The 28,000-nt window shown below is 37.1% G+C and overlaps 2 protein-coding genes and 1 long non-coding RNA gene across 4 annotated transcripts; 2 read left to right on the top strand and 1 right to left on the bottom strand.

Annotated features, from left to right (window-relative positions):
• Positions 1 to 14: 14 nt before the first annotated feature.
• On the bottom strand, positions 15 to 27,694 carry LOC148426450 (uncharacterized). Of its 2 annotated transcripts, none has more exons than XR_015865068.1 (3): positions 27,527 to 27,694; positions 10,698 to 10,854; positions 15 to 1,217 (listed from the first exon to the last, which is right to left on the bottom strand). It is a non-coding gene; the product is annotated as an uncharacterized LOC148426450 (long non-coding RNA). The 2 variants fall into 2 exon arrangements; XR_015865069.1 differs by having other exon boundaries at positions 10,748 to 10,854.
• On the top strand, positions 3,942 to 6,298 carry lta (lymphotoxin alpha (TNF superfamily, member 1)). Its single transcript, XM_088411441.1, has 4 exons — positions 3,942 to 3,963; positions 4,995 to 5,183; positions 5,344 to 5,409; positions 5,943 to 6,298. The coding sequence occupies exons 2-4, from the start codon at positions 5,000 to 5,002 to the stop codon at positions 6,296 to 6,298; spliced, it is 606 nt and encodes a 201-aa protein (XP_088267567.1). The 5' UTR covers positions 3,942 to 3,963; positions 4,995 to 4,999.
• tnfb (tumor necrosis factor b (TNF superfamily, member 2)) lies at positions 20,342 to 23,723 on the top strand. The gene is made up of 3 exons (XM_088410558.1): positions 20,342 to 20,603; positions 20,689 to 20,800; positions 22,272 to 23,723. The coding sequence occupies exons 1-3, from the start codon at positions 20,406 to 20,408 to the stop codon at positions 22,754 to 22,756; spliced, it is 795 nt and encodes a 264-aa protein (XP_088266684.1). The 5' UTR covers positions 20,342 to 20,405; the 3' UTR covers positions 22,757 to 23,723.
• Positions 27,695 to 28,000: the final 306 nt, after the last annotated feature.

The raw sequence follows: 28,000 nt of genomic DNA, 5'->3' as shown, positions 1-28,000 counted from the left end.
TTTTTTTTTTTTTTACAAAGCATCTAACAAACTTAATGTTCCGAACTAAATGTTTCAATCTTAACTATTTGGACATGTCAAATTTCACCTGTTAGTCATCAAATTTAATCTCCAATTACTAAAAACAACCACAACTTTATCATAATCAAACCAAAATACCTGAATATCATTGAGAGACCTCACAAACATATTGGTAGGATTGGATATTTCATATTTAATATGGTGAACGTTTTAAAATCAGTCAGTCATATTGTGTATTGGAGCAGTAGTTCTCAAATAGGGATAACATGAAGGAGCTTAGGTTAGATTTTAACATGGTTTATGCAGTTATCAATTCTGTGAAATTGACTTTCACTTTACTTTAATAAAGAATAAATAAGACAAGACAATAAGACAGCTTTTTTTGTAATAAAAAAAGCTATAAATGGTATTTGTCCGAGCACATATTTCACATTAAAAAAGGTTGTGAACCACTGTTAGAGAATTCAAAATATACTGTCCGTTAACCACAAGTGATCACAAATAAGTTGTATTTAGAACTGACCCCAATTGCTCCAATTCTTAAGCGAGAGAGCGAGAGAAACTATTGCCATTACACAAGTAACAATTACAAGGCAACAACGATCACTGAAACAGTAGTATACACAGCTAAACAGTGTAAACAAAGAAACATCACCACAAAATCTCAAGACATGTAAGTAGGGAGAGAAGGTTTGTGTGTGTCTGGGGGGGGGGGGGGGGGGCATTACCAGCAGGTCACATGGTCAGAAATTCAGGAACGACAGAGGTGTTGAAGTTGTGTTGGTTGGTGTGGTGTCTGCGTATGTGTGTGCAAGAGTGTCCTTCAGCTGATTTGCCAAGCATACTGTCCCAATTGGAAAAAAGTGGGAGCATCCTTGTTGAGCAGTCTGAAATGGCACGGTAGTGTGGAGTTGGGGGTTGTAGTTTCTAGTGAGATTCCATCCAGGGAAAAAAAGTCCAGAAAAGAGTTGTTTTGGGAGCAGGTCGACAATGTGATTGACCTTGAGTACGTCGCATGAGATTCAAATTAGCGATCAAGTTCTCCGATGCCAGATGTCAACCTCTTCTCCACAATGACGACCGTTCTGCACGAGGATTTAAGAGTCGTAGCTTCGTTGCAGTTGAGTTCACTTGCCTCATGAGTTCCATTGCTCATTTTATCTCTGGAAGCTGTTGGGTCCCCGGGACTCGCAATACTAAAAGGTTAAGTGTCCCAACAGAAATGATTGGAGTCACAAAAATTCCACAATAAAAAGGACAAATTAAGCCTAAGGTTCAACCTGCATTTACAAGACGTGAGGAAAAAACAACAGATATTAACAAATGTCAAATTTATCAAATTAATTGAATGAATTTACATGCAGCATCTGTCATCCTCTTCTTCATATCGCAACGACTGATATAACAGTACATTTTGGAAGAAAAATCCACTTTTTGCTTTGAGTGATCATTTGTTTAGCTTCAACATCTGTTTTGTTCCTCTTCTCAATCTTCCGAAGCATCTTATTTTCGCTTTTTACTTACCGGCTCATTGCAACCTGATAGTGTATTATTTGACTTGTCACTGATAGTAAAAATGATGTTGTTTCAGGCCTAAATATAGCACTTTTTCAGAAGGCTTTTTTTTTTCAGACATTCCTGCAAATGTCACGAGATCTTGGGTAAAACGAGACAACGTGACCCACGAGATCTAAACAATCAAAACAAACATGGCAGTCAAAAATGTTGGTAAGTGGTCAAGTTTTGCTGTTGAAATGTATGCGTCTAGAACGCTGGGACACGGGCAATGGAGACCACTCTGAGTCTGAGTGCCTTTTTCTCACCCAAAAAACCTTCAAAGAAGACCAGTGGCTTTTTTTCAAATCCAGTGGTGCCTGTCTGGGTAACTTTACAATGAGACAGAAACCCACCAACTCCAATAAAAAGAGTCTCTTATCAAAAATAACAATGTGGATGTTCTCCGCATCCTCCACGAACAAGATAAATAGACACACCGCCCTCCACTATGATGGTATATTCATTGGTGGATGTCCCGGTGAAAAAGTCAGGAGCCCATTTGACCAATTCTGTGGTTAGATTTAGAAGACAGCAAAGAAACAAAGTCAACAAAACATGGAAATAAGGTTGGGAGAGGAGCAGAGCAGAACGTGTCCACCATCATTTATTTAGACATAAACAACCATCCAGTGCCTCAAACAAGCACACATGAGGGACCTGAAATTAAACCCTTGAGGGTGCACAACACAAATTTCAACCTTTTAACCACACTATTGCACAAGACAGAAAACAATTGTGTCAGTTGTCCTACTTATTGTGAGAGACCTACAACAACCATTCATCAACCACAACTGATCACAAAACAAGTAACACCCTGAATAAAGCCCTGGAGCAACCACAAAACTAAATATTGTAATCAAGACTCATTTTTGATGATCAAAATTCAGTCAATTAAGGTATTACATATTGTGTTAGAGAACTAAAACAATCACCCGTTTATGACAACTAAGCACAAAGTAGAAGGGACACAGAAAAGATCCCTGAGGGACCCCCACAACCCAAATGCTCCAATTACAATATATCTACATCTGACCAATCAATAAATAAATGTTAGATAATAATGATGATGTCACTAATAAGACGACCCCAAACAGAGCTCTCAGGGACCTTCACAAAGTAAAGACTCCAATTGGATCTTCGACTTTGAATATGACATTCAAATTTTTGTCAGTCATCATTTTTGTGTCAGAGAACTAATATGATGATCAATTTTTCTGAAACTGTTTACAAATAAGCGGGACCTGGACTCAAACTCTGAGGGCCCTCATAACCAGAATAATCTAAGTGCATCTTTGAATCTGCCAAATTATTGTTTTCAAATTCGTGTCAGTTGTTATTTTTAATGTTATGAGACAAAAGCAACAAATAACATATTTTCTTTCCAACGTTTTTCCCTCAAAATAGAGTTAGAAAAAATACTCTAGATTGTAGGCGGACTTTGCTTTCATAAGTAGACAGGGAGCTTCTTGTAAACATGTCTAAACTTTGCAGCCTTAATGGACCCCCCCAAAAAGTTGAAAAAACATTAAGTTAGTCATTAGATAATGTTATGAGACTAAATGCCCCCCCCCAAAAAAAAAATAGGCGTAAGAATTACAAGAACATAGTTATATCTTATGATGAATAACACCCCTAATCTCAAAAGTCAGATTTTTTTTTGTTTGTTTTGTTTTTAGAGTCAATATTATGACATTTAAGACATTTGATTGCTATCAAGGAGAAAAAAGTCCTATTTCGACTGAATTAAAAAAAAACAACACAATTTTAGTCTCATAAAAGTATGTTTTATAATCAGGAAATGTTTTCACACCAAAAAATGAGGTTTTGTTCAAAAATATAGAATTAAAATTAATTGATTCGAGATGAGATGACGTGAAGATGGCTCCTAGAGTTGAGCTTCAAAGTATTGTTTTTGTTGTCGTTTCTGTTTTTTTCAGTCTTTCAATGCGAGAGAAAAGAGTCAACTGTTTCAGTGGTAAAATAAGAGGGTGACCTATAAACATGGGAATTTCACATACCACCCACATTAATGTGAAGGGTAAGTGACACACAAGCGACTCTTATATGTCAGCGAACTCCTGCTTATCTCTTACACTTCCTTTTCTCTTCTTTAATAGTTTAATTTTTATAAAAAAAGACACACATATTCGATTCAATGATCAAATTTGGTTTTCTTTTACTCAACAACACTTTTATCCGCACAAGATGTTTCGCGTTTTTCAGTTTCAGCCAAAACGGCACGACGGGTTGTGAATCGGAGCCACCTACACGTTCACTCATCACAGCCTCCCTCTTCCTCCCTTCATGACCACAATGAAGGAAATCTGGTTCAGAATTTTGATGAGAGACATCACTTGAATTTGGCCAGCGGGAGCAACACACCAGGTGAGTGTACGCTCTATGAAATATCAATTTACTATTTCATCCTATATCTTCCCATTTTGTGAGATCACAAACATTTATTTATCTTATTTAGCTTGGAGATTATTTTAATGTGATCACATTGTTGTTGTTATATGCATCTACATTTTTATTTGAATTTATTTTACCTATTTTGACTATTATTAATTGAAAAAAAAAAAAAAAAAAAAAAAATATATATATATATATATATATATATATATATATATATATATATATATATATGTATGTCTGTATGTATGTATATTAGTGCAGTCAAGTGGAGCAACTTTAAAAAACTAACTAAAAAAACTAATTAACCCAAATTAAAATAATCACATTTTTGATTTTTCACAATCAAATATGACTTAATATAAGCATTTTTTTCTAATAGCTTTCGTTTAGAAACTATTTTCTAACAACCGCTTGTGGAGAGTCTGTTTTTGTGCCAATCTGGCCTCTAAGTTTTCTTGCTAAGTTAGCAGAATTCATATATATATATATATATATATATATATATATATACTTTTATACTTGTTTGGTAGGATTTTGTAAATTTGTCATGGCGAATGTTTGAGTGTCAAAATGTTTTAAGACTCAAAAAACTAATTGAAAGTGATAAAATTTATGTTTGCCTTTTTTTGTGTAAGGCTATCTTAAAACCCTCAAACATTTATGGGTAGTAAATCTTTGGCATGAAAATTATTTTAATGTTTTAATATACAAATGTTTGTTGAAAGAAAAACAATAGAAATAGACTCTTGTCAAAATAATCACAAATTAATTTGCAACCATAATAGTGAAAGAAAAAAAATGCTATTTGTTTATTTTTCATAAGGGTTCAGTTCTTATAAGTGGGACAATTTCATGTTAGTGAGCAGAGGTGGATATTAAGGTACTTGACCAAAGTTCTGCAACTAAATTCAGACTTATCTGTACACTTCTGAAAAAAAAAAAAAACAAATCTGTGGGTTTTCTGCTCATGTATCACTGAATTGTATTTTGGTGGTCATAAGCCAGAATGGATTCTCAGCCATCATCTGCGAAGAAGGTCCTGCTACAGATGTGGCTCACTTTCCTCACTGTGGCCACGCTGGTCCTGGGCGCACTACTCGCCTATGTCAACAATAAAGCTAACCAAGTGGCTTTGGCGAAACTTCACAGAGTACCAACGCTGAGCAGTCAACATCATTTCAATCCGACACGTACGTCCATCTTCATTTATCTACAGTGCTGTGACGTAATGAATTATATTTCATATTTATTGACCCTGCACGGAGAAGGAGACAATGAAAAGAAGACACCATTGTTGACTGGTCTATTTGTCTATTGTCATAAATTAATTGGACGTGTCCCTTTTTACAGGAGCCCCATTGATGTCTGTGGAAGATTTTCCTGGTTTCTCTCATTCATACATACAAATCATGAAATGTAAGCAAAAAAATATTATTTATCTTCTTACATGTAACAATGCAGCAACATATAGACAAGTACTTGCTTAAACAAGGATAGCATGGTGACATAAAATGAGGGGATTTGCAAGAGAGCCCTGAGGAATACCATAAAAACTATTCATTCCCTTTAAAGAGGAAGTCAACTCCAAAAAACAATCAAATGTTCAATCCAGCCTATCTAGTAAAACATGACATTTTGTGAATAATATTTCAATTCAAAATCTAGTTTTTATCCATCTTAGACGACATCCATTTTGCTACCTGCTGTCAACTGAAAATGACATCACTGCTCAGCTGTTTTCCAACTTTTGGTCACGTGATGTCCATGAGGTGAGCCGCGATTGGTTGTTACCTGAGCTGTGAGAAACTTTGATGTCATTTTCAGTCCACAGTGGTAAAATGTTCACCCCGGAGATAGATATAAATGAAAAAGAATTAAAAATGTCCAAATTGTGTCCAAGCAAAGTACAGAGGGACATGAGTCACTCTCAAACTGTCATCTCCCCGCAGCTTCCAACACACAACCTTGGGAGTCCAGCTCCCCCACGTGTGAGCGCTGCACCCTGGAACTGCGTGAAGACTGCATCCAGTTTGGCAAGGATGGTATCTACTTCCTGTACGCCCAAGTCACCTTCACAGAACAATCAAGCAGAGGCGGCAAAGACAAAAGCGTGATCGTGACCAGAAACGCCACATCCGGAAAGAGCATCAAGAAGCTGATCGAGGGCTCGTACCCGGCCGCGACCCACGGGACCGTGTGGGTGGCCAAGATGGTGCGTCTCCAGGAGGGGGACAGCGTCAGAGTCAATATCAGCGGAGACTTCCTGACTGAGGACACATTTTGGGGCGCTTTTCAGATCCATTAGCGGAGGTGCTGAACTCGAGTTACTCCATTTGACTCCAGCCTAGCGTAAGTCGCCGATTTTAATACTGAATCTTTGCGAAGATTCAACTTCACTTTGACTTGCTGCTTACTTTTAAAAATACGTATTTTGAAAGACAAAGCGGTACACCGAATTACAAGTTTACTTTGTGGCAAGGCTTGTAAGTGAATTTATTTACATATGTTCAAAACATTACTCCCCATTTAAAGGGATTGCAATGCCATTAAACATTTGCCAATTCAACTATGCATTTTACGTACGTTCAACTACGTATTTTTTTTTTCAATGAATGGATAGATGACACTGGTGGCCAACGCTCCTCTTAATTATATACCAATCAAGAACTGTTGTAATGTAGTTATATACATATGCAAACTGTTATTTTGCTGTCAAAAACACGTTCACTGTTTTTGTTCATGTTTTATTGAAGGGAAGGACTGTTGAGATGTTTTTACTAAAAAAAATGTTTGGGCCAAAGTGCATAAATGCGAGGAATTTTCTCCTTTTGGCCATATAACCTCGGTGTCATTCAAACAGTGATTACTAAAGAATGGAATAAGGTTGCATCTTGGGTGTTTTTCCAGGTAAAGAATGGAATCAAATCTTTCATATATTCCCACCAATGTTTACTGTACATAGGCATACGATACAATATTCTGTCAGCCTTGAAATATGAGTCAAAAATGCTCAAAATCGAGCCGAAAAAGCCTTCAAAGTATTTATTCGCCAGGTAATGTTTTCAACTTTTAGAAGAGTGTTTGATCTAGCTTGCCTGTGAAAATCAGGCATGAGATCAGCAGTTTTTGAGTAGGAGATACATATTAAGTCTCAGATTGCGGAAAGTGTGCGTGGTGATTGTGGGAAAAGATAATACGGTTTATGAATTAAATGGCAAAAAAAAAAGGACGTTCAGTTAGTCCATGTGGTGTGTTAGCGTTGCTCACAGTACATTTATCAGTTGTATATCTATAAATAAATTATTTTGCCATCAAAGCCATTTCTTCGTCCTTTTTTTGGGCGGGGGTTCTTTAGTTTGAGGTGAAACCGGTGTTTAAATTGAAACCAAGCCATGTTCTGTTGCCAATTACTAAAGAACTGTCCTTATATTTTCAATGAACACAGTATTTTGCAGTTTTTAAAAAAGTCAGTCAAAACGGCTGGCAATGACTAGAAACTGATTTGAAAACAACTGATAGTGAATCGATGACTATTTTTGGATATGGCTTTTTTTAATGAAAAAACCCACTTGTTATTATAAACATTGCTTTGGCACTTTAGAACCGAGCAATCATGCTGAAATGAGTTGAGGAGTTTCACTAGCGTTGTCTACCAGAAAAAAAAAATAGCTTACTGCCATCTTGTGGCATCTATAGGGAGTTACGGGTAAAAAAAAAATATATATATATTTTTGGTGCGCTTATTACTTGCAATTTTTGTGTCATTCCTTCTTCAATACAAAGTGTTTCACTGTGCAGTTAAGTGCCCAAAACAACGTTTTTCAAGATGCGACCCATCATCTGGGGGATTTTTGTGATGAATCGGAAACAATTCCAGACAAGTAGTCAGTGAACTCAACCCAAACAGCTTCACAATAAGCAACATTTTGTCAGATGGCAAACATTTCATAAAAAAGAGGTTGGATTTTCAGTTAAAAATGACATAACTTTGCCTTTAAGCCTAACACATAAAAATAACACTGAACACAAATGTTGCAACAATACATACACACTGACAAGAAAACAATTCTCACAGGCATATATTTTCTTTCTCACAGACATGTGTTCATTTATCCTCTACAAAGCAAACCGACAAAAGTCAGCTTGAAGTAGCTGTAAAAGTCTTTTTTGTCTGCATGACTATATCATACAGCCTATGAAATTAAGCGCAACGGATAGAAATGCAATGTCATTTTTAACATTGTATTCGATTGTGCTTCCTCTATGCTTTATAAAGTGAATATCCTGTTAATTCCTTATCAAAAACACATTTCATTTTTTAGGGAGGCTGAAATTTAGCAAGGAGCATTCAATTAGATTCATTTTCTTTTATTTGAGATATGAGTGGTTTGAGTTACGAGTGAGGCCATGGAACGAACTGAACTTATATCGCAGGACACCACAGTGCTGTATTTCAAATCAATCTTTCCTAACGAAAATGGTGGATGTAGAAAAGTAGTTCCGCACAGTATAATACTTAAAGAATCTCCTAATATTATTTTTTCTAGAGCCGCGGAGAGGCTTGATTTACACTGCAGTATTTCAATTGGCCACAAGGTAGAGCTGTTTCCTACTCGAGTTTCACACACACACACACACACACACGCACACGCACACACACGCGCGCGTTCACTTCGTGTGACGTCACACTGACGACACAAATCACCTCATGGCTGTGAGGGCAATATTTAGTATCAGTATCATTAAACAGCTCGCCATAATGGCATCATAATAAACACACGCACGCACAAACGAGTGTTTACAATAGCATACCTGAGTCAATACGCACCAGAGTTAAAAATACCCAAAGGATCCTATTATTAGACTCCAGCGAAAGTAAATGACATCGTGTTGTTGTGTCTTCAATAGAAATCATAATAATATCCTTATTAGATGTTTAAAATTTTGTGTATGAGTTTGTGTGTCTACGTTAAATATAAATAATTCCATGCGCGTAGTAAGATAATAATTTGAACAATTTGTTGGTTAAATGCAATCGCTTGATGATTTATAGAGCAAGCAAAAATATATGGGGTTGTTTGTGAAAAGTTATCTGTAAATGTAGATGCGTACCATTTTTAATTGTCAAAATTTAACACTGGCATAAGATAATGCAACAATATTTTAATTTACTTGAAATACATAACGTACAGCATGCAAGAAAAAAATCTGAGTCCTCATAGGATTCTAATAATAAATGCACACCCATTTGTAAAATATGATTATTTTTAAAATAGCAATTTATACCTAACATTTTGAGTCGAACTGCAAATCCTCATTGATTTATTGTATATTCTTATAAAAACAAATCAGACATGAAATGTACCTATTTTTACAAATGTACAAATTATATCAGGTCTTAAAGTATATGCTTAATTATTCATTGCTTATTTATACAATCAATAAAATATCAGTGTTGTTCCCTCAAAAACATTATTGTTTTCAGCCGATTTCATTCTTCATTATAAACAAAGAAAAAGAAAATGACGACCCAAAAGAAATGTGTTGGGTTTTTTGTTTTTCCTTCTTGGACTTCCTTTATTTCCTGATATGAAAATCTTTTTCTTCCTCCAAGCATTACACTTGCAGCAACTTCTCGAATTGCCTCAAATCGCTTTTTTCTCAGGCCTCTGACACGTCATGGAAATCTGCCCTCCCATTGGCCAACCCCCGCGCGATGTCATCATGAGAACAGGTCCTTCCAGAACTTTTAGCACTTTCAATGACACGCAGCTGGCTCGGTGCCCGGCCACCGGTGCGCTATATCATCACAACACCGCAACTCACGTTATCATTAGAAAAACTGGATTTTTTTTTTTAAATTGTAAGAAAATGTTTACACTCAGTATATCTCTGGAGAAATGTGTTTTACAAATTGCTTTTTTTATTTTGTTTTTTTTTTACAAAAATAACACTTTTAAAAAATAGATCTATTTCAATTCATAAACACAATTATAAAATTATTATCCATCCAACCATTATCTGTCGAATTATCTTATAATCAAAATGTATATTTTAACAATGGATACATCGATTTTATAATTTCATTTTACCCATAACAACAGTACAAACATCGTCAACAATCATTTTCACCCCTGCATTTTGGACGTATTTACGAGAACATTTGGTGTATTTTATTTAGTTTAAATTTGTGAATGAGGAACGGGTAAAACTATTTATAATATTAATACATATTTGTTTTGCAATGAAAAGATTGTAAAATAACTACAAATACGTAATATGAACATGAACGTTTACGATCGTTTTTTTTTAACAAAACGTCAATTTTTTTTACAGTTAATGTCTTTGACAATTAGACACTCACTGTACAATAAATCGCATTTAATGAATAATAATCATAATGATAATGACTGAATTGATTAAATTTGCAGTTACAGAAAATCCTCTCTCCATCGTGGTTCATCATTTTTGCCGTTATTGTGCATATGTTTAGGGGAGCATTTCGTGTTTGTTTGTTTTTTAATATATAATTACATCCTTTATTTATTTTTTACAGAGTGGCTCTGAAGCATAACGTAAAGCGGGCTTTCACTGAATTCTTCTTTTGCTTGGGTTCCTCAATAGTGAGATCATATGTTCATTCCCAGGTCGCTGATAATGAAAAGTTTTCCCAGGTCCTCAGAAATGATTGACATGCTGCTCACCGCTAAACTTTCCCCGCGCTCTTGTCTCAACAAAGCATGATTGTCGTCACCTTCTTCGGGCGGCCGTCACGAGTTCCTGCTTTACGTCCTGTCGGCCCACGGGCAGCAAAGGAGGCGTGATGACGTCGGCACACGTTTACGCAAGGCGCCGAGTCTTCTGAAATCCATCACAAGGTGAAAAAGAAACGCATCATCAATTCGGAGGATATTTCACAAATAAAACACATTTTGACGCAATTCTATTGGCCTGCAAAGATGATGAAATCCTGTTCATTTGATTTTCCAAGCATGCGCTTGATTGCGCTTGGTCTTTAATGATTGCTCATCATTAATTCGCTGCCACTTACATAAAGATGCCATGATTTTTTTTATTGCATGTTGACGATACTCAACCATACATACTTCTAGAATTAAAGAAGCCACACGATTGCTGTGATGTGGTGATGAGGTGTGTCTTGCTGAGATTAAAGTCAGCTTCTGATTATTGGTCCTGACGAGCACCTGTTTAACTCATCACTGGCAGCTGTGGTCAAAGCTGATTAAAAGGGATAGTCCTCTTATGCAGCCATTTTCAGCAGTAACAATAATTGTCTTTTATTTTCGATGCACAATCGATATTTTTAGCCCTTTAGGTGCCAGGTTTTTTTTAATGATGTTTTTAAATCACTATTTGGAAAGGTTGTAGTTTGATCATGGTAATAGATAAAGGCATTACATGTGTGAACGCTGCTTGGTTCAGTTTTGCTACTTTGGCGTTTGAAGGGTTAAAAACACATTTTGCACCTTGCTGTCTGATGTCATGTACTGAAGGTTCAGGTGACAACCAATCACAGCTCAGCTTGTCAATGTCACATGACCAACAATTACCATTTTCAGGCACAGAGTGGAAAAAAATAACTTTTAAAGCTAGTTATTACACATACAAAAATGTGGCTATCAATTCATTTATAAAAAAAAAAATATGAACTTTTTACCGTGAAAATGGCTACTATAAATGGCTAAATTAGTGGAGGGTTTTTTGAAGAGCAAATTTAAATGAATAGTTCCCTGAAATTTACACAGTTTGATATTGTATTATTGCCGGCCAGGGTGCCTTGGTGGCGCACTGAATAGCACATCCGCTTCACAGTTAAAGAGACTCAACTCCAATCAAATCCATCTGGCTTCAGCCTTCCTGTGTGGAGTTTGCATGTTCTCCCCGAGCCCGTGTAGGTTCTCTCCGGGCACTCCGGCTTCCTCCCACTCTCCAAAAACATGCAAGGCAGGTGAATTGCATATACTAAATTATCCTTAGGTGTGATTGGATGCGTGAATGCTTATTCATCCCTGCGATTGTAGAAAATGGATGGATGGATATTGCTGGCCATCAAATTAAAAAAAAAAAAAAACGCCAATCGCCAATCGCAGATCCCCGTCGCTATAAAGTGAAAACATGTTTCGTAAATTTGACACAGAATGAGAAGAGAATAAAGGTGTTTCCTGCCAAATTTAAATTGTTAAAAAATGACAACTGTTCTTTAACTATTTCAGCCAAATGTGGCAGTGTTTTTACTTTCTGGACCTGGTTTTTCCATCTCTGGTGCCTTGACAACAAATTTGCTCTAAATCGTCTACACCAGCATGAAGCCCCTCTCTGTAAAATGACTGTCAAGGAGGGGGGGGACATTTTTACATTTATTTTTTTTAAATTGAGTAAACAAAATAAAATAAATCTCCCAGTTCTCACTTTTTGCAACACAGGCTGCGCTAGCACACTAGCTGAAGGGAAGATGCATTGTCAGCATGTAAAAATAGCAATATAACCACCTACAATATATTTGAATCACATCATAGTGAAACTTCTCATGGATTTTGAAATGCATTATTCACTGAGGGTTGCAGGAAACTGTGAAAAATGTATCACACCTGAACAATAACAGCCTAAATTACTCTGCCCACAAGCGTAAGCATACTTGGGTCCATTTCAAGGAAGTTATATAAACTATTACTACAGTTATTGTTCTTATTATTGTGAACACCAACAATTTGACCTCTTTATCGCAAGTTAAAGGGAATAACAATAGGTAGACTGTCAGGTTCTTCCCATAATGCGCAGACATACAGCGCCGTGGAATCTTGGCATTCATGAATGTGTTACTTTTAATTTTCAGTCACGTTTTGGAAATGATCACTCAAAAAAAAAAAAAGGCACCGGATTCTTTTGTGTCCCCATTAAACAGAAAACAGTCATGTTAACTCAGTTAGGTATTATTATTTGTTCATTCACTATCATTATAGAAAACACATATACAGTACAGTATACATATTTACACAGTAAATGACTTAAATGTGCATAAATATGACTAATCAATAAATGTAAAACACTGCCTTAAAATCACAAGTCGAAAACTGCTAGCAATTAGGCAACAGGCAGTTAGCATAACAAGCTAATTTAGCATTCTAGCTGTCTGGTCAAACAGCATAACTAACTAACTAACATTTTTAACAAAAGGTGTGGAGTAAAAATCAAAACAGACAGTTTCATTAATATTCTCCCAAAAATCAGTGTTACCAGATAACACCTGGATTCTGCAAGCCTGTTAAAATTCTCTCTCAACCCTAACCCATGAATAGCATAATCCCTAGACCTAACGCTTACATTAACCCTTAAACTGTAGGTTTTTATTTTTTTCTCTAAATCTAATGTAATCTCACAATCCAATTCCCCCGCATATATCTGACTTCAAATCATAACTAAACTCATAACCATCACTGAGGTCATTTCTTTACCAAATCAAATTTAGTTTAACCCTTAAACTACATCTTAAACTTCTATTCTTTCAATTCTATCCTTTAAAACTTACATTAACACAGTGCTTCTCAATTATAGCAAAGCCCCCCTCCCCTCCAGGAAAGAGAACAGATTTTGCTCCACCCTACTTGCCACGCCAACCATAAATACGATTATTATCAATAATAATTGTATAATTATACCTATCATTTTTACCACTGGCAAAAGGAAAAATCAATATAAACACACTTTCAACAACAGTTAACTACTGTTTTACAGCATTTAAAGGTTACAGGTTAAAGGTTTAACTAAGCAGAAAAATAAAAATCCAGGTTTTGTTTTTGTCATGTGAAATGTAATTGCAATAAAATAAGATTTTTCATCTTTTATTTATTAAGTTTCAGGCACTTTTGATGCACTGTTTTTTTTGTTGTTTAAGACTAAGCTGTAACCTGTATAAACACTGTTAAAAATGATTAACAGTTGATTTATATTGTTTTTTTTTTCTGTTGTTGATGTTAAAAGGATACAGATTTAGATACTTATACAATTCTTATAGATAATAATCTTATTAATAGTCGTCTCGTTGAGTTGGGGGGGGGCGAAAGTCTTCTCTTTTCGGGGGGGGGTTGGCAAAACATAATTGAGAAGCACTGTATCAACGTAACATAACTGGAAGCACAGATTACATATTGATCTGAAAACCCATAACCGGCCCAAAACATGTTTCCAGTAACACACCGTAGCCACAACAATTCCTCACACTTTGGAATGGGAATCGAAAACCAGTTCTTTCTGAAAACCGGTCCCTGATAACTCAAATCTTAGGAATCATTTGTCTACTTCCCTGATGATTCCGCTTATTTATTAATTCCTCTTCCGTTGCACATGCTTGATGACATCACATGCAAGAAGAGAATTCGCTTTCTTCCGACGTGGCTAAAATATTTGATGTATCTCTATCCTTCAAATTGGGAATTTTATGTGTTAGCTCTTAGGTTAGCTCGATGAATCTTTGGAATTTTGGCTTCTCCCCAAACGAGAAGCCGGGGCATTTAAGGGATGAATTCTAAATGGGTGCACGGGTCACAAGGACCGCCGAGAAAGAATCTGGTGGCGCAGGGGAGAAAAAAAAAAAAAAAGGTCACCGGGATCAAGCTGGATGCAAAGCCAGCTTTTGTCTCCCCGGGAGAGTTTGTAGTTACACAAGTCCCGCAAGATACGGCGAAAGCAAATATTCCAAGGTGAGGAAGTACACATTTGACGCGTCTTAACTGGTCGGGCCGTCACAAAATACGGCGCGCCGGGAAAAGAGTTGAGCAACAGGAAGCGGGCAAACCTGTTTGACTAAGAATGAAATTCATTGTTGCCCACACTTTCCACGACTCTGTAAAGAAAATTGGGGTAGTGTGCGTGGGCCATAGATCGCCCCCGGTTCTGCTGGCAAGTCTAAAGTGTACCGAAACTCAACATTGCAAATTATTTGGCTTCTTCATTTCAGTCGGATTATTAAATTCGGGGGAAACAAATCACAACTTGACAGGATTTCCCATACGGTGAACCGACCGGCATATGGGGAAAATTCACAATATACACACCATACAAAAAACATTGAGTCTTTTACCCTTCACATATTAAATACTTATTCATGGGGAAGTCAAAAATTATATTTTACAATAATATGCTTTATGCAACCCCACTAGTCGAAACATAGTATGATGAGTCATATCGTGTTTATGGAATTGGCAAAATCCAATGGTTTTTAACCATATCTGCAGGCGGCCATTTTGCCTCTAGCCGTCAAAAAAATATGGCATCGCATTTGCTCAGGGCTTTTCTGAGTTTGGTCATGTGACATTCGTAAGCTCAGCCGTGATTGGTCGTTGCCTGAGCAACTATGATGTCATTTTCAGTCGACGGTAAATGGCAAAACGGCCGCCCCTGAGATGGAAATACACGGGTTTCTTAAACCACAAATGCAATATTGATCAGAAAATAGTGTTTGGTGGGGCTGGGAAGAACATATTCTTTGAAATTATTTGATTATTTTGGGGTTGACTTCCCTTTAAAAATAAGTAAAATAGTGCTATTATTTTTTTTAATTAATCACTAAATGATGCAGTCATAATTTATTGAACCCGAGTTCAAATCCAGCTTGCTCCTGCCTTCCTGTCTGGAGTTTGCATGTTGTCCCCGAGCCTGCATGGGTTCTCTACAGGCACTAGCACACTCCCAAAACATGCATGGCAAGTGTATTGGGCCTACTACATTGTCCTTAGGTGTGATTGGGTGCATGAATGCTTATGTGTCTCTGTCTGCCCTGCAATTGGCTGCCAAGCAGTTCAGGGTGTCCCCCGCCTACACCCAGAAACCAGCTGGGATAGGTACCAGCAAGCCTGCGACCCTTGTGAGGATAAGTGGCTCTAGAAAATAGACTGATGGATTTATTGCACCTTTTAACAGCTATTTTCTGTGCAGCATGTAAGATATTTACTAAGTAAAATGTTATGAAAAATGTTAAGTAAATATGAAATAAAATGTTGGAATTAACGTGAAATCCATTTTAAAAAAGTGTGGACATTTTTTGCTTTAAATGAGCCATCAAGCAACTTTTATTGAAGTTTGGTTGCATCGTGAGCAGATTTTCGCTGCTACAGGAGGTAAATAGAACTGACTAACGTTGAAAATATGTTTTAACGCTTTATAAAATGTAAAAGAATGTCCAGGTTAACGGTGTAACTATATATTGATGAATAGTAATCGTGATTTTACTTTAACGTAAAAAAGACAGAATGGAAAATAAACCTTTTTGGCTGACGACTCCTTTTAAAATTCAACTTATGAGATATGAAAACAATTTTATATCCCCTTCATTACTTGATTATCTTCTCAGCATTTTTTTTAAATGACATGAAATGAATGAGAATTTTCTTTTATCTTTCCACTATTCATTTATAAAACACATAGAGTAGCAGTCAAAAGTTTGGAAACAGCCTCTAATTCCTACCAAAGTGCTTTTCTGAAGGTCTGAACCTGAGTCCAATGCAGAAAATATTATGAAAATCGGATGAAGCGTTCTATAGAAATTGAACTTTTTGTGTTGGAAAAAAATGACTTTATTGTGGAATGTTTGTATATACTGTATATTATATCGTTTTTAGAAAATCTGTATAAAGAAAAACACACCTTCAAATGAAAGTAAACCGGTAAAACCTCATCATTTCTCAACATTTTCCTCACTTTTTCCATTTAGTCTTTGACTCAGGGAAGCTTTTTCTCCGATTGGCTGGCAAGTTTTAGTTAAAAATAGCCACTAATTTTTCAGGCAAGTCTGAATTCCCAGGGGTCAATGGGTCAAAATTGACGTCATGTTTCAAATGCCGACATTTGACTGGAAAACTTGATTTAACAAGCACAGAGGAAGACAACTATTGAAGAAAGCAATGTGGGTCATGTTTGAACTGAATAATTTTTTTTTTTGTAAATGTATTTACTGTGTATTTTAGAAGTACTGTATTAAAAATCCTAATGTGCCACTTGTTACATTGCAACTCTAATTCAGTGTGAACAATAAAAAAAAAATACCAAGTGGACAAATACCATGAATGAAAAAAAATCAGACAGCATGATTTTGAAAGAAAGCAACACACAGCAAAAAAAAAAAAAAAAAAGATAAGAAGTCTACAGTAATCGGAAAATGCTTTTAATAATATTCTATCATGCTTAGAATTGCACCAAACTAACTGCCTCAGGAACATAAGATTGTCAGCATGTTTTGACATGAAATGAAAGCTCTGAAAATAACTCGTCGCTTTTCCTACTCTTTGTCTCACGTGCTTCACAGGTTGAGAAATGGGACAATCAGAGACTTTGATCACTGTGGTTTCAATGGAAAGTCATTGCTTTGTTAGAGTCGCGCATTCTCAAAAATTTATAACTTGAAATTCTTGATCTCTTAATGTGTTTGAGGAGAACTAGAATGCAATTAAAATCTTTGATTTTTTTTCTATCCAAGGAATGTTCATTTTTTTTAATGATGACCATGAAACACAAAATGTTTTACCTTTAAAATGACCATTTTATTTGCAATTCAGACTGGTACAAAATCTGCCAAAATGTGACATTACGCCTTTTGTTGGTTTAATAATAATAACGGCTCCCATATTTTACCAGTTCCCAGCAAAGAATGCGGAAAAATAATTGGAAAAATTGCACTGCAAATGTACATACAGGCTTTCCCCCAGAAAACCATCTGGTCACCCCGGGGGGTGTGTATGGTCGTCACAAGGCCTCGAGTGAAAAATTAATCATTAATCATCATTCATCATCGTTCAACATTTCCTTCAGAAAAACAAAAAACAATTAGGACTAAATCAGAACGTGTCAAGAATGTCTTAAGAACAATAATTCGAACGCGAATTTGTTGCCTTCATCAAAACTCGTAAATCTCCGCGCCTTGTGGGGAAGGGGCTTGAATTGTTTTTTGTGTTGCAAAATGATCCCTGTGACACCAAAAACAATTCAAACTGTTTTTAGAATGTCCGAAGAACAATTGCAACCTCAAACATGCAAATGTGTATTTGGTGCCATCGTAAAAGACGCTTGTGAGACATTTCTTTAGATTGGTTTTCTTATTGCAAAGAATGGTCATTTTGAACATGAAATATTGGAAATATTGTCAATTTTAGCCATTTTGAAAACCCGTAAGTATTCCCCTCAATTTTCCATTCAACCGCAACCCCAAAACCATCGGGGGCCACTTCTGGACATCTTTGACATTTGCAAGCCTTTCAATGACTTCATTGAGTGGCTTAGCCTGACTTCCATCGTGTCAAGGTCTTGCTATGCATTGTGGGACTTGTAGTTGGCAAAACGCTTTGATCCAAGAACTAAATGTTGCAGGAAAGCTTTTATTGTGCTGCAGGAAAGGATTTTATTTCATGGAACACATTATATTACGTCTGCATACTCATCTGTGAAATCTGCAGCATCGAATAGCTGTAAATGTTTGTTTTTTTCTCACAAAATGAAATTATATATATATATATATATATATATATATATATATATGGGTAGGGCCGGTGCCATTGAACATTTTGAGGGGTTGAAAGTAAAAGTATATTTATATTTGACGATGTCATGACCCTTTCAAAGTCAGCCCAAGTTGGGTGATAATAAAGGTAGGTGACTGAATCCGCAGACACCTAAGGGTTAATATTGTTTTTAAAATATTCTAAAGCTGTCTTAATTGTTCTAACTTAGTCGGATTTCGTGTCGCATTTGAACATGTTCAAAATTACCTTACGACACGAAAAACTAGAAAAGAATGACTGAAGAACAATTGCCGAAACATTGCGAAACATGACCTCTTTCGGCAGGCGTGACCTATAGAATATAAATAGACTAGACTTACGATTATATTGAAAAAATAGGATCATTATTTGCATGTAATGGAACTTAATTATGGATTTTTCAAACACATTATTTTTTTTTTGTCCGCCATGTGATGCTGCTAATTTACACACACTGTCCCTTTAAGAACATCTCAAATTGAAACCTTGAATGAACATTAATGAATCCCTGATGTGAACGTGCATTTGCTGCTTTCGTCAACTATTCTGCTTGTGTTCCACAAAAAGCATGTTTTTGCCATGTTTTGGACAGAAAGTAATGTTTTTGAAAATTTAACCCATGTTTCGTACTGCTGATTGCATAGTCAAACTCCAAACCTTGAGGGTCGGTATCCTGCATGTTTTCCAGTTTTCTTTCTCCAACACACCTAATTCAAATGATTAGCTTGAATCAGATGTGTTTGATAGAGAAGAAAATATAGAATCTCAAAAAGAAATAATTATACGTAAATATTTGTCCTCAGAAAAATATTGAACATAAAGCGTCCTGTTTATGGGTTATAGTAGAGATCTGTTCACAAAAACAAATCATTAACTTAATTATTAATAAATATTTGTCCACAAAAAAAGTGTTCTAAAAAATAAATCCTTATAAATAAATATTTGTCCATAGAAAAATATTCAACTTAAAGTCTCCTCTTTGGGATAACAGTAGAGATGTGATCACGAGAATAAATTATTAACTTGACAGGTAACGAGAGGTGGCACGTAACAAGTTGGGTCCAACCATTCTAGCGTGGGGGAGAATCTGGCTTTTTACAATAATGAAACCAAATAACCTATTGAACATAAAATGTGTTTTATGAACTTATATTTTTCTGAAACAATTAATCACCCCCAGGGGTACTAGAACTCCCATTTGAGAGCCACCGTCCTAACGCATTCACTGTCCACACTATTTTCATGTATTTTGACATCTAAAGCCATGAATGGCAGTGAATGGAAAATACAGAAGAAAACAAATGTGAATAAAAGTGCACATTTTGCTGGATTTGGTGATTATAATTACATAATATAATACATATACATATATATAATATAATGTTACAAAACAGTATTTATACATCTTGAAAGATGATTCAAAATGCTGCAAAATAGCTGGCAATTTGGGAGCCTGAGAATGAGTTTTTTGCATTTTTTTTGGTCACGGGTAATTTTTATTTCATTTATTTCTGATGGGAAATGAGTTTTCAAAAAAGGTTTTCCTTGTGCTCATTCTTAGTGGACTCAGGTGGATTGCTTGGGCTCATCCCGAAAAAATGTCTAACCACTACTAACAGTAAAAACAACCTCAAAGCTGTGGTTGGTGTGCATGGATTCTTGGTTTGAGGTTGTTTTTTTTTTTTTTTTTCTTGATTATAATCCATTCTGTACACGATCCAAGAACTCGCCTCTCAGCTCCGTCGTGACATCATGGGAGTTTCCCCATGGCGCGCACACAATAAAAGAACAGGCCTTGTGGCAGACACTTCACTCTCAGCTGCAGGAACAGGAGCGGCGCTCAGCAGCCAATCAACTCAAAGCATCATGGTGGCTTACACTTCGACGCCGGCCGACGTGGAGGCGGCCGAGGGCCTCCGGGCGGGGAAGACGGTGGTGGTGGTGGAGAAGCGCTCGTACACGGCTTGGATGTGGCGGCTGTCCGCGGGCCTCCTGGTGGCCGCTCTGTCTTTGGGTCTGGTGCTGCTCTTCGCCTGGTACTGGCACGGCCGTCCCGAGAGCACGGTATGAAGAGGCTTCTCCGGCAGAAAAAGAAGAAGCGAAAAAGTTCCGGGCGACCTCTCTCCTTACACTTCTCGCTCCTGTTTAGATGCCTTCGGCCGGGCCGACGCAGGCGCTGGTGGCCGAACCCGAGAAATCGGATCCTCACAACACGCTGAAGACCATCAGCAGCAAAGCAAAGGCGGCCATTCATCTCGAAGGTGAGACCGTTAGAGCGTGCAGGTGCGGCTGATTTTGTGCCTGGCGTCGTGATAATCCTGCACATTTTTAGTTCTTTCAAAACTTGAGCATTCATATTGCTAAAAAAAAAACAATTCATGTAATGTCTCTCCAACGTTTCTAAGCTGCAGAACTTCAGTGAGCTCCAAAACTGAGGCTTCATTTTTTTTTTGTCAACAATAACAAAGGTTTTACCGCCATTTCAACTGAGATGACCGAAACAAACACGACCTTTCATATATAATATGGACATGGACTATAAAATCATGCTTTTCCAAAATGTCGCTTAATTTCCCCAGCAACAGTGAAGGTTTCAGATGAGGATTTAAAGGACTGATTGCTAATCATTACACCATGTAATCTGCAACCTCTTAACTGAAAGAGAGTGTATCCCATTTCGAAGGGACCAAAGCAAAATTCTACAAAACGAGGTTGTTTATGAGCCATTCGCAATCGACTAAATATATTTGAGTATTCGATTTAATATTGATGAAAAGTTTGTAAGAATGACACACTCTTAATTCATAAAATAATTCAGGTTTTCTTTTCTTTTTTTTAAATCATTGACGACGATAGAAATCAAAGATGCTTTTTAACTAGACAGATATACATCAAAAATCCATAACTGAGCTGGCAGCGCAGGAGTTATTCAATGAATTATAAACTAGTCTTTTACCAATAAAAATAGCTACATAAGTGCACTATCCCTTTAACAGACTATCGGTAAATGCAATTTAATTAGAAATTTTGAAAAGTTGAAAAATAACCTGAAGATTTTTGCAGTAAAAAATATAAATACACCCCCCCAAAAAAATGAAGCTTCCACAGAGTACTCAAATGGTTCTTTGACCTGCTTGCATAGGGAAACTAATCATTTGGTATTTGCAATCACCAATTTTGTTCATAAATAGGACACAATTATTCTGGGAAAACACAGTTCTTTTTTTTAAGTTTAGGTTTTTGAAAAAAATAGTTAAATTCCAAAAAGTGTTTATGGCATATTTCATTTCTCAAGAAAAAATTAAAAAGGGATTTGGAGCAATAAATTGAAAAGAAAAATGTTATGCCTGGGTTCTTCTCAGTCATTTGTATGAAAAAAAAACCACACACAAAAATAATTATTCAAAAAAGAAAAACGTGTGTCTGTGCAAAATGCATTTAGTTTTCAATTTTGAAAAACAATAAATCCTCAGTTGGAAAGATAGTTTTGGATGTTTAATCAAATGATATTGGGTTGTTTTTTTAAAATTATTTAGTATGTAGCGGTCATTCCTAATTGACTGAACGATCAGAACTATGAATTCAAAAATCACTGCGTGCAAGTACGCTCGACCCATTGCTAGACTAGTAAAAATGTCTCTTTGACGTCTATAGCCGTCAATGGCAGTGAGTGAGTTTTAATGATGCATCCCGTCAAGCTTCAACATGCGTTTTTCCGCACGATGTTTCCAGGTATTTACGAGGACGGCGACAGCGCGAAAGAGCAGCTGCAGTGGCGTAACGGCCAGGGTCAGGCCTTTGCTCAGGGCGGCCTGACCCTTCTCAACAACCAGATCGAGGTGCCTCACACGGGCCTCTACTTCGTCTACAGCCAGGCGTCCTTCCGCGTGTCCTGCAGCGACAGCAACGCCGAAGAGACCCCGGATCCCGCGGCGGCGTCTTCGGGCAAGCGCCTGGCGCCCCTCAGCCACCGCGTGTGGCGCTACTCCGACTCGGTGGGCCGCAAGGCCTCGCTGATGAGCGCCGTGCGCTCGGCGTGCCAGCACGGCGGTTCGGCCGAGGACGAGCCGCGCAGCAAGCAAGGCTGGTACAACGCCCTGTACCTGGGGGCCGTCTTCCAGCTCAACAAGGGCGACCGGCTGTGGACCGAGACCAACCAGCTGTCCGAGCTGGAGACGGACGGCGGCAAGACCTTCTTCGGCGTCTTCGCCCTCTGAGCGCCGCCCGACTTGCGGTGGCTGTGTTCGGAACCACTCCCTAGCCACGATATCGTGCGCGCCCCCGTCGTGAGTTTGCCGTAGCCGCAAGGTACGGATCTCGAAACGCGTCTCGGGAATTAACGAGCAACCCGTGGCCGCTATCAAACACGTCCCGCGATGTGTGAAAACCCCTAACTTGTAATAGGCTGAGCCGGATTGGTCGTTTCGCCCTAAAAATGTATTCTGCGACATAAAAAAATCCTACGAGTTATTGGGAGCGTTCGAGAGCCCGGACTCGACTTCAGAGTCCGATATCCAAAGGTCATGATGAGGGACTATTCGATTACTGTTAACTGTTTCAGTTCTAGACTCAACTAGATAGTCCGGGTGTTAGATAATGATAAGGGAGCATTCCATTATTTTTTTTCTGCCTTGGAGTCAACTGCATAGTCCAAGATGGAGATTCAGGGATGTTTAATAAATCATCTCATCCCTCTAGCCAACTTTATAGTCTACTATAAAAAAATCCCCGATCGGTGATTTGGGAGTATTCAATTAATCGTTTCGGCGCCGGAGTTCACGACATAATCTGCTACGTAAAAATCTCGACGTGGGAGAAGTAAATGAATGAATTATTCACTCGTCCTTTGCTGCCTGTGCAGGGATTTTTAGAGGAATAATAAATATAAATCCCAAAGCGTAACAACGGAGAAAAGAATAAGTTGAATGATTCCGAACACAGCCCCCGCCTTTATTCATCGTACAACGGTGACTGACAACTGCTTCAATCTCAATGGAGATGACCTCGATCACACGCCATCTTTATATGAACTGTAACAGTTTACGACTTCATTTCCACTATTTATTTGTATTTATGTTCTATTTAAGCCGCCTGGGAACGTGGTGTTATTTATGTAGAGTCACGTTTACAATGTGAACTTGTGTGTCTTGTCTGGTACAAATAAAAACGCACTCATTCACCAGAGGGGAAGTTGTCAAACTGCTCCAGCCGGCCGGACCCGCGCGCACGCACGCATGCACGCACGCATGCACGCACGCACACCAGCTACAAATCCCTACGCGGATGGCAAACATTCCCTTTGTCTGGTCAAAATTGGGAATTTCCTCTATCTTCAAGAGTGCAGTGTCAGGTGAAGGCCCGCGGAAGCCTCAGTCCACAGTGGGCTTTCCCACCCCGATCTCATCTACCCACACGCCTACCACACATACCACCACTGTAGTCAGCTCTGTGTGTGTGTGTGTGTGTGTGTCTGTAACTGTGTGTGTGTGTGTGAGACAGAGTGTGTGTATATAGGCCAGGAATACTTCATACTTAGGGTTAAGGTTTAATCAGGAAAGAAGCAGAGGTTTTATATATTAGCTTAACATTATACATAGCTTCGACATAACGCTATGATAATTCATCAAAAATGACATGAAAGGACTAAACTTTGTACACTCCATATTTCCTCATTTGAAAAATCCAAATGTCTAGGAAATTGAAGGAACAAAGGTCTGATATATTTTTGGTGTATGTAGATTTACCGTATTTTTCGAACTATAAGCAGCATTTTTTTTCTCATGACTTGAACCCTGCAGCCATTAGTCCGGTGCAGTGTTTTATTTGTTTCTTTGTTTCTCACAAGGAGACAATTCATCAGTAAAGCAAATGTGTGTTTCTGTTCAAGGTGTCAAATTATGGAGCGACTATGAAATCGAACTGAAAAGACGGTTGTGCTCAAAAAGAGTCTTATAAATATAGTATTAAAAATATAAGAATTATGTATAAATTGAACAAGATTGTGTATGAAAGTTTGAGACATGTAAATTATATATATATATATATATATATATATATATATATATATATATATATATATATATATATATGAATTATGTGCTATGTGTTCATATGTTTACTATAATAATAAGGGAGAGGAAAGAAGAATCTATGGAAGTATTGATTTGGAGTTTGAACTGCTTTTTAACTCTGCAGTATTCTGTCAGTATTGCTAAAAATATCCATCTATTTTCTGTAAATATGTTGGTGCCAAACATGCAGGCATGTTCAGTCTTGAAGAAAGGATGGTGCTGTAAGCAGGCAATTAAAAAATGAAAATTTATTTTTTTTAAAATAAAGGTTTTCGTATGCCATCTTTCTGTAAATATCTGATGTTAATCCATGCGGTTTATAGTCTGATGTGTTTTTTGCTTTTTTTTCCCCTCAATTATTGCTGTTGCGGCTTGTATGTTGTGGCTTTATTATAGCCAGAAAAATACAGTGGGTGGAATCCAGCCTTTCTATCAGGCACTTTTAGGATTGCTCAGTGTTGGGCAGTCCCTGACTTGAGTTGGTAAAATATTCCAGAATTTGCCACTGATGACTGACAAGACCATTTCGGCAAAAATGGCGTGCCTAAATGGAATATTGCAGTTGCCTTTTCCTGTGGTTCTGGCTAACAGGACCACACACACACACATATACACACACACACATACACATATATATATATATATATATATATATATATATAAATTAATTTTGTGACAATAATTTTCTAGGATGCCTGCAACACATACATGAGTAATATATTGGGAGAATGTAAAATCAAATTTAAAAAAAAGTAGTCAATTTCTAAGACTGTTGTAGTACCTTTCTTGGGTCCATAAATATGATTATTTTCATGTAAAAAAAAAAACTGTTGAACAAAACAGCTAAATCTGACTCAATCATTGTCAACAAGCATTTTTTTTTAGTCTTCTCATAGAACTTGTAATTTGAGCAGGATGTTTTGCACTGACAATTACAATGAATATGGTGTTTCAACTTCGCTTTGTAAAGGGCAGATAGATTTAGAGTGCAGAAAATAGTTTTTAAATCACATGTGAAATGATGACACAACAGTACGGTATATGATTTAAAATCAGTTTTAATGTAAACATATTCATAGCTTTCGCATAACTTGCTTGAATGCCACAATTAAGTAGGTAATAACTATTGTAAACTCAATTCATCAAATTAATTCTGTTCATTAACCAGCTTTAAACTGAGAGAATTTAACTTTTAACTTGATAAAATTTTAACCAATTAATTTCCAAAGTTAACACTAACTTTGACAGCTTTAGTTGTTATTTTTAATACAAGACATACAACACTAAACAACAAACATCACCAAGTTTTGTGTTAAAAAGTGAAATTAACTGCAATTTCAAATAAAACGACCATTCTGTGGACCTACTGAAATGAATACAATAAAAATAAACATCAAAACCTCTTGAACAATATTAACTGACTTTGAGCATGTAATTGCTTGTTAACATTTACTGAACGTCATGCACAGATATTTTGAAAGGGGGTGAATATAGGTCGTCAGGACATTTCACCACAACGTAACATGAATACTCTGGTGACAAAAAGGTCAGATAAGACCAATAGGAAGCAGTCTACCACATTATTTGACCAAGGCAGTCATTGCGGCGAAAAAAGGGGGAAGTTGCTTGGGCAAATAATTCAGCTGCTTCCCTACTTCTGTCAAGTGAAAATAAGTTATGTGACGTGCAGGGAATTGCTTTGAAGGGAGACGTACTGTGACACCATGTTAAATTTTAACAGGTAGCTTGGTTAAAAAATAAGACGGTGGAAATTCAGAAACACTGTAAATAATAGCTTCATTAGATAACTTACGAATCATACGTCTTTAATGTTGTATTCATGCATGCCAGAGATCGTTACGGAGCTGATATAAGATAGACTACAGGTTCCACTGGATTCGTTTTAATTTCTGTGAAGGAAATGGAAAAAAAAAAAAAAAAAACTTGGGGGGAAAATTTGGCAGTGCAATCCCAAACACAACAAGTTTTTGTTAGCATTGTTTTCAGTCAGCGATAGTAAACCATAAATAGCTCGGTGGCTATTGTTTACAAACATTGCGAAACGCTCTATAAATAGGTTTCATCTATAATCATTGTGTGTGATGTCTGCTACTCATTGTTCTTTCTACATTTTTTTCCTCCCAGCTCTGCCTTTTGATTTCCTCTTCCTTGAGGCTTCATCCTGGTTGTTGGTTTTTGGCCAAGGGAAGCCGGCTTTATTATTTCATTATGCTGCATTTCAATTCCATTGAATTTATTTGGATTTGGGTGAGTATTAAAATCCAAATAGTGCCCACGACACTGTTGCTATAACTTTGTAGACCAATCTGCAACAAAACAATGCTTTGATTACACGACAATTAAAGTAATCGTTATTCCGGAACTAACAAGACAATTATCATTTGAGGATAATTTAAAACATGTTTATTTATTTAATTTTTAATAACAGTGCTTTGTTATGCTCTTTTTTTTTGGCTCTCACAAGCTTCCGTAGTCAGGAACTACCATTTGCTAAAGTTGCTTTGTCAGCTAGCCGGAACTAGCAACATAATTGAGGAACATTTACACATGATATGTTTGGAATGCATATTTTGTGGTACTGGTATATGTAATAAGACTAATAGTTGAACGTGAGTAACTCATTGGCAAAGGACTTCTCAACTCGGCTGTGTGAACTTACTGCCAACAGGGTGAAGCCCACAATAGCAATGTACAGTATAATAAAAATTTGAGTTTCACTAATTAAGTAGCTGAAAAATCGCTACTTAAAGGAGCCTCAACGTGATATTTAAGTACTTCAAAAATGCAAAATGTGCACATATATTACGTTTGGCACATTGATGATTTAATTTCTCATTAGAGTTTTATGGTACCCATCTTTCCAACCAGGAAGTAAAACCGTTGGTTTGCTCTTACCGTGTAGCTGTCGCGCCCCCTTGCCGCATGCTGGCCAGCCGCGCAACACGCATCCATTCATCAGCCTGACCGCTCGTCCTCACGAGGCTCACGGCTGATTAAGCATGAATAAACAGGCATTTTACTGATAATACTTAAAATGCAAAGCGACGTCGATATACCACTCTTAACAAGCATTCCTTTTGTCAAATCAGTCCCCGTAGGAACCTAGTATTCATAACAATAGTTCCGCCCGCAGGTGAATCATCTACTTACTGACACTAATTATCAGCTGTGCGCTCCCAAACATACATTTTGGCCAGCTCAGCATTCCTACAATAAAACGTTGTTGCTAATAAATGAAACGTTGCTGTTTACTTGGCCGACTCAGTGCAAAATCTCTCCTCCTCGGCTCCTTTTGAAACTTTGAGTTTCATTTTGGAGGGATAAAGTCAGCAAACACACATTTTGGCCATCTTATCATTTCTACAGTAA

The sequence above is a fragment of the Hippichthys cyanospilos genome, chromosome 3 (assembly GCF_059441005.1).
Source record: "Hippichthys cyanospilos isolate Australia breed blue-spotted pipefish chromosome 3, RoL_Hcya_1.0, whole genome shotgun sequence".
Taxonomy (NCBI): Eukaryota; Metazoa; Chordata; class Actinopteri; order Syngnathiformes; family Syngnathidae; genus Hippichthys; species Hippichthys cyanospilos.
The sequence above is the reverse complement of the archived record's forward strand: the minus strand, read 5'-3'. Positions and strand labels throughout refer to the sequence as shown.